The 12,982-nt window shown below is 54.6% G+C and overlaps 1 protein-coding gene across 1 annotated transcript in view; it reads left to right on the forward strand.

Annotated features, from left to right (window-relative positions):
* Positions 1-12,982, forward strand: part of CACNA2D2 (calcium voltage-gated channel auxiliary subunit alpha2delta 2) — a 222,718-nt gene that overhangs the window by 181,424 nt on the left and 28,312 nt on the right. Inside the window, exon 5 of the mRNA XM_062008214.1 lies at positions 8,247-8,291. Within this exon, the coding sequence (XP_061864198.1) occupies positions 8,247-8,291 (45 nt within the window). The remainder of the gene's footprint in view (positions 1-8,246; positions 8,292-12,982) is intronic.

Here is a 12,982-nt window from a genome sequence, read left to right on the forward strand (position 1 = left end):
TGCATTCATGCAGTGGTGCCTGTGTTCCCAGCCAGATGCTGAGTGTTTGTGCTGCCTTAGTGCTAATGGCAGCTCCATTAAGCCCTCCTGCACATGGGTTGCTATGGAAGTCCAGGGGACAATGAAACAGAATAGGAGCTTCTCGTGCCCAGGAGGCTGCTGCCAGCAATCGCTCACCACACCTCTGCTGGGGAAGTTTCTTGCTTATTTGTGCTGTTGCCGGCTGCACACTGTTCTGGCCTTGCTGAAGGGGCTGAGTTCAGCCTCTCACCTCAGGGAGCTTTGCTCCCTGTTTCAAAAACACTCCTCCCTGCCCCATCTCTGTTCCTTGTCTTTGCCTGCCTTCAGATCCCCCTGTGTCTCCCAGCCGTGTCCCCATGTGTCCCCAGAGCTCCCCTGGACACCAGAGCACTTTCCTTGAACAAATGCAGTCTTGGCCCCAAGGTAGCCCATGCAGTGGCACCCAGCTCACCCCTCATATTGTCCTGCCAGCTCATTTCACACCAGAGCTGGCTGGCAGCTCAAGGTGACACAGTGAGCAGGGAGCATGAGGCATGTGAGCCCCGTGTGGTGTGGGGCTGTTGTATCAGCCTCAGTGATTTGGAGAGGGGGAGAGGCTGTGCCCCTCACAGCCTGGACAGTGAAGGTCTCTCACAAATGCACTTTTACACTGGAACAGTGAGAGCTGGGTGCTGTTGCCACAAGGTGTGCTCCCAGCACAGGGCACTGTGGCAGCCTGGCACTGGTATGAGTAGAGACCACAAAAAAGCTCCCAGTGGCCTGGCCAGACAGTTTTCCCACTGAGAAGCTTCTTGCCTTTAGGCTTTCATTCTGCAGGGGATCTCTCAAGCCAGGCTGGCCCAGAGGTCTCTCAAGGCAAGTCAATGCTTCCCCAAGGCTACTCTGGATGTCCCCAGCTGTGTCCCCTAGCTGTAGCAGCAGTGCTGAGCCCCCCTGTGCAGACCATCCTCAGCAGCAGACAGAGGTGCCAGGGGTGCAGCCCACACCGTGGTGCTGGTTACCAGGTTTCCATCATCTATTTGCCACCCTGCTCAGGCGAGAGATCTGCAAAGTGTACCCATAAAAACGCTGGAAGGTCACGTTGAGTGTTTGGCTGCCATCCTTTGTATCCATCCTCACTGACAGGCTGCCACGCTGCCTGTCGGGCATCACAGCCAGCTCCATGTCGTCCCAGCTCCTCTCTGCCCACATGCTCCTCTGTCCTCCAGGGTTATTCAGTGCCTACAGCTCTCTTCCAGACCATCAGCCCCATCTCAGCATCATCAGCGGGGTCTTGGGTGTCCTGCACCTTCCTGATACATGGGAGCAGGGCCCTGCTGACCCTGTTGAAAGCACAGGTCTACACCAACAGCCACTAAATGCATCCCAGGGCATTGTCATCACTGTGTGTCAGTCTGCTGGGGCTGCTGGAGCTATTTGTCCCTTTAAGGGACACTCTGACGCTGCAGAGAGCCATCCCTGCATTTATGTGTGCTTGGCAGCATTATATAAATTGCCTTTAAAAGTTGACTTCTTTATAAGCCATTTTCTGCTTCATAAAATGTTTATTACTGTTGTTTTTCTCCCAGTTCTTCTTCCACACTGCATTTTCCATTGCTACACTGGGAAGTTCCTCTCTTCCTTCACCTGCTACCTCTCTGCCTCCCCCTCTCCCCACCTTTCAGGTGCTGGAAAGGGGCATTTGAAGGGTCAGAACCCAGCAGGCCCTTTCTCCTTGGAAAAGAAAAATAGGTAGACATTGAGCTGTGGGTATAAGAGCTGCTGGCCACAGGGTTTGACTGCTGGGCACAGCATGGGTGGTTTGGGGTGCAGTGGCCTGTGTGGAGGTGGCAGAGGGAGCACAGACACTGGGCAGCCCCACGCCACTGCCTCTATCCATAACCCCTGCCTGTGAGCACACAGGCAAATAACAAAGCCCAGATAATTTCAAGCTCCATTAGAAATGAAACTCCAGGGAAAACGGGATCGCTGTTTGCCAAATGGGGAAGGACAGGAGGAGTAACAGAGATTGTGCTCCCAGCTGCCTGAGAAAGGTGAGGGATAAAGCAGGGAGACATGGCAGCATGGCTGGATGCCCCTCATAGCTGTACAGTGCAGCCCTGGGTGCAACATCCCTGCGGGCATCCCTCCCTGCAGCCCCAGGTGCAGCCCTGGGTGCAACATCCCTCCCTGCAGCTCTGGGTGCAGCATCCCTCCCTGCAGCCCCAGGTGCAGCCCTGGGTGCAGCATCCCTCCCTGTAGCCCTAGGTGCAGCCCTGGGTGCAGCATCCCTCCCTGCAGCCCCAGATGCAGCCCTGGGTGCAGCATCCCTCCCTGTAGCCCTAGGTGCAGCCCTGGGTGCAGCATCCCTCCCTGCAGCCCCAGGTGCAGCCCTGGGTGCAGCATCCTTCCAGGCGCCAGCCCCTGCGCCTGGCTGCTCCCTCGGCTGTGCCCAGTGTGTGCCAGTGGTGGGAGCAGTGGCTGTGCCACACTGCCCATGGGCACCGGTGGCTGCTCCCGTGGGTTTGCCACAGCAGTGCAGGCAGGGCTTTGTGTTCAAAGCAGCGTTAGAAGGGCGAATGCCTGCTCCTTATCCCCCTTTTCATTTTTCCCCTCCTTTAATTACAGATCCTACTTATCGGCCAAGAACAGAAAGATCGGCGCCGTGACCTTGCACTTGCCCTTGTGGAAGGTTTACCTAAAAAGTTAGAAAATAAAATCAAATACCCTAATTTGCAGTCGTCTTGCCATTTCAAACCCAGTTTTCATTACAGCACAGAAAGTGCATTGAAGCTGTGTTTATAACCCCCTTTTAGATAACAAATCACATTTTCTTTTGGCTGGCGAGTGTGTAGAATTGATATTTTTTTTTCAGTTTAATGGGTTTGTGTGTTCAGGAATGATCTCCATCAACTGAGAGTCTTTATTGTGTTTGATATAATGTCAGCTTTCATTACGCTCGGAGAATTACTGTGTTAAAGCACCAACCTTGCTGTAGAGCCATTCTGGCCGAAAAGCAGAACAAGAAAATCATTCACAAAACCCCCGTGTCGGTGCTGTTCCTTCTTAAAGGATGAGGGATAGGACTTGAGAGGGCTCACCTTGCCCTCTGCTCTGCACCACAGCTGGGCCACCCATGGCGGTCCTATGGGTGCAGTGGTTTGGTGTGGGGGCTGCCAGCTTTCCTCCCAGTGCTGACATCGCATCCCATCCCATCCCATCCCATCCCATCCCATCCCATCCCATCCCATCCCATCCCATCCCATCCCATCATGCTGTCAGGGCAGGGCAGGGGGTCCCTGGCAGCTGCAGGCTCTGCCCTTGTGCTGGCATCCCCATGGTGCCCAGGGGCAGTGATGGGGCGAGGCAGCCACCTCTCGTTGGCAGCAGGCTCAAAGGAGCGGGAGCGGACGGCAGATGCCGTGTAAGGAATAGCTGGTGAGGCGTGATCAGATAAAACATCTTCTCAGGGAGATGAAAAAAACTGTTGACGGGTCACTTAAATATTTCCCCAGCTCTGTCAGAGAGGCAGAGGGAGGAAATTGCTTTTAAAGGGAAAAAAAAAGATGCCAAGGGAGATTATGATGACTGTTTCCACCTGTCCTGGGTTCTGTGTACTGTCTCTGCTGCTGGAGAGGATTCTGGGGACTTGCACAGTCCTGGGTCCATCCAACAGCCCCTGGTGACTGGGGCTAACCCTGAACATCCTCCTCATCCTGGCAGCTGGGGAAGGTTTCATACTGGTGTGTATGGACAAGGACAGCTCGAGCCCTCGAGTGGAAATGAAAGGTTTAGTCCCTGCCAACCGCTGCCTGTGTTCCTCCTGATGCCCAGAGTCAGGTGTGGCTGTGACCCCAGGTAGGAATTTCATCTGGTGCCATTGGGAGGCTGTTCCTGGCTGTGGCCCTCACACCACCCCATGGCAACTGCTGCAGAAACACTTGGCAGATACACAGCCAGGAAGGCTGCTGTCTTATGGCAGGGCTGGGAGACCTTGGGTGAGCACTCACCCAGCTGAGACCTCCAGCCCCAGCTGTGGGCTGGGGCAAACTGGCAGCATGGAGCCATCCCCAGGCAAGGCCATCAGGCAGTCTCCTCCCACTGCTCCCAGCATGGATGGGCTTGGCAGGGGCGATGCTGCTGTGGGAATGTGCTGTGTCCCTTTGCTCACCCCCTCCAGCCGTGAGGCTGCAGGTGCTGCAGATGTGGCAGGAGATGCAGCCTGTCTCCCGTATGAAAGGTGCATCTGCAAGCAGAATCTGTTGCTATTTCTGTGTGCTCAATGGTTCAAGGACACAAAGAATTCCCTAAATACTCACTGCCTGTTACAGGTGCTGCTGGCAGAGGGAAGATGGGGTTGTGAGCAGAGCCACCGTTGCCACGCAGGCATCGCGGCTCCCGCTTGCTCCCCCCACCCGCTGAGCTGCCCACGGGTCTGAGCAGGCAAATCTTGAAAGAGATTTCCTGACCTCAGGGGTCACCCTTGCTGCTCAGAGGAATGAAACTCGCAGCAGGAGGGCAGAGATGGACCAAAATCAATGCGGTGCAGCAGGACCTGCCTGCAAAATCATCCTGAGGAGCTGCAGCATGCCCAGGACATGCAATCAGCAGGGGCACCCTTACAAGGTGCTGGGAGCAATCCTACAAGGACAACAGGTTCCAAACAAGTACAAGGAAGAATTTCTTCAGTGTGAGGGTGAGGGAGCACTGGAAGGGGCTGCCCAGATGGGCTGTGGAGTCTCCTTCTCTGGGGACATTCAAACCCAGCTGGATGAGTTCCTCTGTGACCTACTCTAGGTGGTGCTGCTCTGGCAGGGGGGTTGCACTGGATGAGTTTTCAAGGTCTCTTCCAGCCCTTCAGATTCTGTGATTCTGTAGCAGATCCATGGGAGAAAGATTATCTGGCTTGAGTGATCTTATAGAAAAGCTCTAGGGGCAGAGTGAGCCATGGCTGTGTCCCAGCCTGCTGTGTGTGCTCCAGCCAGATGGGCTGGAGAGAGGATATGATGTGCCATCCACAGCTCCTTCCAAGGTGTTTTCAGGGCAGTGGCAGCTGTGTGCATGATGTGGTTTGACTGCCACTTCCTTAGACCACTGACTTGGAGGTTTGGACCAGCACCCCTCCATCCTGGCATCACCAGGCTGCAGCCAGACAGCAGAGCACTGATCTTTATAGCATTGTCTCTAGTTGCTGTAATTGTTTTAGATGAAAAAAGTCCGATTTGAGTATTCTTGGAGAAGAATTTGCTGATTACTCTACAATTGCACTCAACCCCCAAAGTTCCTTCCCCTGAACTTGCACTGGTGTTTGGGGAACTGAATTCCATGCTTACCCAGGGCAGTGCCATTATGCAGATGCCATTTGGCAATTACAGTACAAGAAAATGGGCAACAGTTAACACATCATCGAGGAGCAGTTACTCAGCATCAGCCTGCCCTTCATCACTGCTTTTTGCAGTGCATTTTGCAGCCTGGTTTGCAAGACATGGGGACAATGCTTTGCTCTGAAATCCCTCTACATCTTCACCCCCTTGTTTTCTTTATTGGTATTTATTCTGAAAGGCTCTAGAAATATCAGTGCTATTTACACAGAGCAGGCACTGGGTTTAAGATGGACCAGAGGAGGAGGAGGAGGAAGAAAAGATTACATGGAAGAGGCAAATGTGGTTTAAAGAGCAAGTGTTGGGGAGAGGCCCTCATGTTGCCTCTTGGGAGACTGTGGCATCTCTCTAGAGTGTCTCCAAGGGTTCTGAGACTGTGGCATCTCTCTAGAGTGTCTCCAAGGGTTCTGTCACTCCTTCCTGGAATAAATTCCCTCTGGCCTTTGGGTGCTGAGGACATGGGTGACGTGACAGCTCCCACGGGCCCCCTCGCACCTCATGAATCACCCCCATAATCAGCAGGGCTGTGGCAAGGAGAGAAGAGCCTGGCACCAGGGCTCAGCATGTGTGTCTCTGACTGTCCCACACGTGCCATCTCACTTGTGCAAACCTCAGCAGCAGTGGGGAGTGGGGCCAGGATCTCACCTGGCTGCTCCTGGGCTTGTCAGGGCTTGAGAAAGTCAATGGCAGGGGCTCTGTGATCACTAGGAAAAGCAGTGGGAGAGATGTCCTGCCAGGAGGTCTGCTCCCCATGCTGTGACATGCCATGCCATGCCATGCCATGGGATTGCTGGAGCAGGTGAAAGCAGGAGCAGGAGAGCAGCTCTCCTCCCTGAGCATCACCTCATGCCCTCGCCCACCACGTGCCGGAGGGGATTTGAGCTTTTCAGAGGAGCTAACGGAAGATAAAATGAATAACACAGCACCTTCTGGATGGTTGTTGTTAGTCACACTCGCTCCTGATTAAAGATCATTAAACATGAAATTAGCTCGTTTGTGTTACGGGTCTCCTGGGGGTGCCTTTAATTAGGAAGCACAGCTGGCCACGGACCCGGGGAGGCACGGCGTGGGTGAGGGGCAGGGGTGTGTGTGGGGCTGGGAGGGCACCCAAAGAGAACATAAGGGTTTTTTCCTTTTCTTGTTGTTGTAAACCCCTCAGCACTTCACAACAAATCACAGATAATTAATAAGTACATTCCCTTAATGACTAGGCTTTTTAAGAGCAGAAATTGGAAGATGCTGCGTTGACTTTTTTTCCCACTTCCCCCTCTCGGCTGTGTCTTGTGGCTGTGATTAGAGTCACAGAGCCCGTGGGAGGGGTGAGTCCCTCTGCCAAGGAGGGTGCTGCAACTGCTCTTTGCAGTCATCATCCCGTGGGGACATGGGCTGCACAGCTACCACAGTCCCCCTGCCACCAATGCCCCCGGGAGCAGCATCCTCACCCCAGGGCTTTCCCAACTCTTGGTGCTCTTGTGTCTCAGCAGCCTGGAGAAGCAGCAGCAAACTGCTCTGGAGAGCATGTTGATGGCTGGAGGATAGTGCTGGGGAGGGCTCTGTGACTGGTGGCTCTCAGGGGGGCAGGATGGGGAGCGGTGATACAAGAATTAAACAGTAAAGAATGTCATGTAGGCCTTGGAAAAGAATGCACGCTTTCTAAAACTCCAAACTGATTCTTAGAGAGTTTACTCAGACCAGCTTTTACAGTGTCATCCTGTGGTGCTGGCTGCCTGGTGAGCAGCTCAGGCCTGACAAGCCTCCAGCGTGAGCCCGTGTCTAGAATGGGTGTCGTGGTGCCACTGGCCCTGGCGCAAGCCCGTGGCCAGGCTGGGCTGGGTGTCGCAGTGTCACGTCACAACATGAGCCCATGGCCACGCTGGCTGCTGCAGATGTAACAGCAGGAGCAGGGAGGCTGGGGATGCAGTCAGCCCTGTCCTGGCTGGGTGTCTGCTGTGGGCCCAGCTCGCTTTCCTTGTTAAAGAGCAGTGTTGGGAAGCACTGTGAAGCGCTGCCCATGTGCGCCGCAGCTGCCGGCACCGTGCTCATGCCCGGCACGCAGACAACAGCCTCCCACTGCCCTTTAATTACCTCTTGTGATGGCACACGAAATGCTGTTGTGACAGCATTGCTGCTCTCTGAATGGCCTCTTTAGGAATTCTGTCGGCTGCCTTACATCCTGACACGCAGGGAAGAGGAATCTGAGCAGACCTTTCTGCCTAAATAGACTCTAAATACCCCAAATTAGTGATGTGCATTTCTCTGTGGAGGAGAGGATACTTGTCCCTGTTTCTGCAAGGAGAGAGGGGAATTCTGCCAGCTGTGGGGCTGCTGCTTGCCACACTGCGCCATGCCCAGCTCTCCTGCAGCTCCTGATGCTTGCAACAGGACCAGATCATCCTGGGCACGGGACATGGTGCAGCCTCACATCCAGTGGCAGCACAGACATTGGGGTCATGCCAGTGGCACTGCCATGGCTGTTTGACCATAGTGGAGGCTGTGCATGGCCCTGAGCTGCTGCAGCTCAAGGGCAGCAGGTGGAGACCGGTCCTTGGAAGGGCAGATGAGGGGAATGTGGGGTCTCAGCCATGTCCCAGGAGGTGGGCAAGGTTTGGTCCCCACCAAGGTTTCCAAACCCACGTGGACTTGTCCTTGTGTGACCTCATTGAGGGGAACCTGCTTTAACAAGGGGTTGGAGTGGATGATCTCTAGAGGTCCCTTCCAACCCCCACCATTCTATGGTTCTATGATTCTATGATGTGGTGGCTGCCAGCAGCATGGTGGAGGTGCCGAGGGGTGAAGTAAGGAGGAGAGACCCCTCTGCTGTCCCCATCCCTGCTTGGCACTAACAGCTCTCTCGTTTCTCTGCAGGAGGAAGACATCGAGTACTACGACTCCAAGGCCGACACCGAATACGTGAGTAGTGTCCCCACTGCACTGCCAGCACAGCCACCACTCCAGCCTGTGCCAGGGCTGTGCCAGCACTGTGCCAGGAGGCCGTGGCACAGCACTCATCACAGCTGGCGCAGCACAGCTCCCGGGTGCGCAGCGAGCGGCCGGTGTGCCCCAGCCTCGGGCAGCAGGCAGGTGGGCAGGTCGCTCCCCTGCCTCAAAAAGTTTCTAAAATTAAAGCTGGCATCTGAAATTCAAATGAAGAGCAAACCTCTAATTAGAGACTGAATCTAATTGCGTGCCCCCCTCCCGGCACAGCCGTCCTGTGGTTCCCGGCAATCACAGTGCGTTAACCGAGCCGCCAGCTCCGCTCTCCCGGCGCTCCCCGGGGGCTGCTGGCCTGCCCCTGCTCCTCAGCCTGGGGACACTGGCAGCCCTCACCTGCCACACCGTGGGCACGAGGCAGTGGCTGTTGCTGGCAGCTGACAGGTCACTCAGCTCCCACACTGTGCTGTGCCGGGGGATCCTTCTGAAACGGGGTGGTTGTCTCGGTGTGGGGCCGCTGGGGAGACGGTGCCTCGCGGTGTCCTCAGAGCTGCTGGGAGCCCTGAGCAGAGTGGATGGGGGTTGGAGGCAGCCCCAACCAGCACTGGTGCCATTAGGCAGGTCCTTGCTCCAAGGCAGAGACAGCAGCAGCTGTGCCATCAGGAGTGTGTGGCACCAGGGGTGTGTTCATGGAAACACAGAGTCATCTTGGCTGGAGAGCAGGCGTGAGAGTGGCCATCAGAGTAAGCAAGAGAGTGCAGGTCATAGAATCATAGAATTCTGTGGTTGGAAAAGCCCTTTCAGCTCATTGAGTCCAAGCCCTCCCCTCATCCTGCCAAGCCCAGCACTAACCCCTGGCCCTCAGCACCTCAGCTCCATGGCTTTGGGGTCCCTCCAGGGCTGGGCACTCCCCCAGCTCCCTGGGCAGCCTGGCACAGGGGCTGACGATCCTCTCAGGGAAGCAGTTCTGCCTCAGCTCTAATCTCAACCTCTCCTGGGGCAACTTGAGCCCATTTCTTCTTGTCCTGTCACTCATTACTTGAGAGAAGAGACCTACCCCGGCCTCACTACAACCTCCTGTCAGGCAGTTGCAGAGAGTGCTCATGTCTCCCCTCAGCCTCCTCTTCTCCAGGCTGAACACTCCCAGTTCCCTCATCTGCTCCCCATCAGCCTTGTGCTCCAGACCCTTCCCCAGCTCTGCTGCCCATCTCTGGACACACTCCAGCCCCTCAAGTGTCTTTCTTGTGATGAGGAGCCCAACACTGAACACAGCACTCGAGGTGCAGCCTCACCAGTGCTGACTACGGGGGAACAATGACTTCCCTGGTCCTGCTGGTCACATGTTTCTGATACAAGCCAGGATGCCATTGGCCTTCTTGGCCACCTGGGCACACTGCTGGTTCATATTTAGACAGCTGTTGACCAACACCCCCAGGTTCTTTTCCAGCAGACAGCTCTCCAGCCACACATCCCCAAAACTTCCTTAATTGATGCTGTGTACTGGCATTGGAGCAGCAGCAGTGGTGGCAAATCTCTTGCAAACTACATGTCCTCATCCAAAATTAACACTTGAGTGACTCTGTAAGCCTTCAGAAGGCCCTGTGCAGAAGGGAGGGGAAGATCTGTGCTTTTTGGGGTCCCACCAGCTCAGGCAACACACCCTGTGCCAAGCTCTGTCTCTCCTCTCACCCTGTCTTGGAGGTGATGCCCCAGAGCAGAGCCAGGTCAGGCTGGAGCAGAGGATGAATACCTCCAAAGCAGAGCTACTGTCCAGCCCCTGCTGCCATCATGCCCAGGTGGTGACAGCAGGAGGGCTCCTTGGCTGGGGAAGCCAGAGCCATGCAGAGTCTGGGCAGTGGAAGGGAGAGGTCAGGCAGATGCTGTCATTGAAGGGGAAGGTGCTTGCTTCATCAAGCAGGTCTCTCAGCTCAAGGTCCCACTCATGTCCCTCCCCAGCCTGGGGGAAGCTGCCAAAGGAAGGAGGGGATCCTGCTCTCCATGGCTGCTCTGGAGAGGACAGAGCTAAAGGGTTTAAAGTGCATTAAAGCAGATTTTGGATAGAAGCAGAGGAAAAACTGTCTGGTGATCGAGGCTGGAGGAGACAACTGGGGGAGCTCCCTGCCCAGGGGGTGAGGGGCAGGACCGATGCATCCATCAGGCTGGGCAGAGCTTTGGCCATCAGGGCAGGGGACGGGAGAGGTGGCCGTCCCCGTGCCCACCATCAGCCTGACCAGCTCCAGCTGCCCACCTCTGCCAGTGGCAATCCCAGCAGCTCCTGGCTCTGTTAGCTTTGGGATTAGCCATTTGTGCAAGTAAGGAGGAGCATCCTGCTGACATTAGGCAGGATTAGGAAATACAAAGCATCTCAACCTCGGGGCTGTGCCTGCTGAGCCCTCCTGGAACACAGGGCATTGGGGAGAAACCACACACCACAGCACAACACTGTCCCTGGGGACCACGGGTGCAGCTCCCTGCCTGGCACTCCCCAAGGGAGGGGAGGAACAGCCCTGCAAATCCATCATCAGCCACAGCAACTCCAGTCCTCCTCTGGGGAAGTATCAGTCAGAACTGGGGGTGTCCTATTGCCCAGGTTTGTGGGTTTGGCAGGGAGGGAGCTGCCCTGTCAATGCTGTTGCTGCTTGCTGATGAAATCCCAGCAAATTTGATTCCAGCAACAAGAATGGAGGGAAAAAAAGGTGCTGCTGCAATGAAAAAGGAGGGAGATGATACCAGAAGGTCTGAATGGAACTAAATAGTGCTCTTTCCAGCTTTTCTTTATTTAGCTTCAGTTTTTATGTTTAAATTGAGCAGGATCTAGCTGAAATGGAGTTAGTTCTGATGGACAATGCCTATTCAACATAACTGGGGCTTATTCACAAGCCTTACGCCGGCTTTAACTACACTGAGAAAGAAATGAGCTTCCTATTCATTTTGCTTGCACCTCAGCTCCACTGTCTTCCTAAACAGATTGTGGATTTCCAAGGGGTTCTTTAACAAATGGGAACACCAGAGAATTTTCCTGGGGGTCCTCAAGGCTCTCAAAGTGTTTGCAGAAGGGAAGGTTTCACCTTTCCTTCCTGACAAGGGCTGTGGGGTTTGTCGGGGGGAGAGGTGTTCAAATCAGCAGATGCTTTCAGTCGGGTATCACAGGCAGAACAAGGCAGAAGTAAAGCGATTTTCCATCTTTAGTCTTTCATTTATGGCAGGGGATGATGCTTAAGTCACAGCTGAGGCCAAAATCTCCTGGGATGTACTGTTCTCTGGTGGAAAGCAGCACAGCTCTGTGAAGGTATCCTTGCCCCAAGGTCACCCCCCTGGCACCCACCCGCCTGCTCAACCTCACCAGGGCTGGTGGTGAGAGGCTCTGTGCCAACCCCAGCACCCTCCAGCTGCAGGCAGGGACTGCCCACTCGCTGCTCACCTCGCTCAGGAGATGCAGCAAGGAGAGGGAGGAGGAGGGGGGAAAAAAAAAGCCCCTAAATGTCAGCAGCAGATGAAGGAAAATTTAATCTTCCAACTTTCTCGACTAATGTGACATTTGGATTTCCTCCTGATAAGCTATCAGCCCCACAAGTTTCTTTCTTTTGCCTTATGCCTTTTTCTCTCTTTTTTTTTCCCCTTCTTCTCTCCTCTGGCTGCTAATTTAAAACTAAATGGTCTAGAAAGATCTCTAAACAGTACCTTTGGCAAAGATGAAAACAAGCGCGGGGGGCTAGGGGAGCAGGCTGGAGGGAGAGACTGGTTGTTATTTATAACCTGGGCTGCTAGAAAGGCAGGAACGTGGCTGGAGAACACACTGTCTCCCTCTCTGGCATTAAACTGCTGCATTTGAGGAAAAGCTGAAATATTTAAGAAGGGGGGAGGCTTGGAGCTGCTCAGCCATGTGCCTTGGAGCTTGCTGCGGGGTCAAGAGGCCAGGGATGGTCTCAGCCTCTCTGCTAAGCCCTGAGCTGGCACAGGGCAGTGTGGGGGTTATGGTTAAGGGGAAAAAGAAATCCTTCTGAATTTGGGAGGGGTAAAAAGGAGGGGAGGGAGCTCCTCAGACTCCTCACATGAAGTGATTTGTTTGAATGGTTTCAAAATCTTTGTGTCTCAGAAGGTGTGAGCAGGCTGCCCTGGGACAGCTTGCAGAAGGAGAGCAGGAATGTGTGCTCTTCAGACCGGTGAGATGGTCCTGTCTTGCCAAAAAAAAAAGGGCTTTTTCTGGCAAGAACAGCAAAACACTTCAGCAAAGGAGCCCCCAGGTCCCACTGCAAGGTGGTGCTGCCAGTGAGTGCTGTGCAGGCAAAGCTGGGGGCTTTGCTGCACAGGAAGGTGAGCACTCACACGTGCACAGACACACATACATACACCACCGAGCCCCAGGAGGCAGACAAGTAAGTGCTGCCACTGTTCTTCTCCTCAGCTTCTCCCATGACTTTGGGCAAATGATCCCATGCCCTGGGATTCCTTTCTCCTCATCTGGGAATGGCAACAAACCCCTCCCCACTGCCAGGGCTTTGAGGCTGGCTGGTGAATGGAGCCAGACATGCCGTTTGCATTCATTAGCAGTAGTCATCACAGTGTGTTGACAGGAATGTTCCACCCACTTTTCCAGACTTACCATGGGTGGGTGCCCTAGGGAAACTTGATGTGTTGAGACCTAGGTGCGATATGTCCTTGATGGGGCA

Source organism: Colius striatus, chromosome 15, assembly GCF_028858725.1.
Source record: "Colius striatus isolate bColStr4 chromosome 15, bColStr4.1.hap1, whole genome shotgun sequence".
Taxonomy (NCBI): Eukaryota; Metazoa; Chordata; class Aves; order Coliiformes; family Coliidae; genus Colius; species Colius striatus.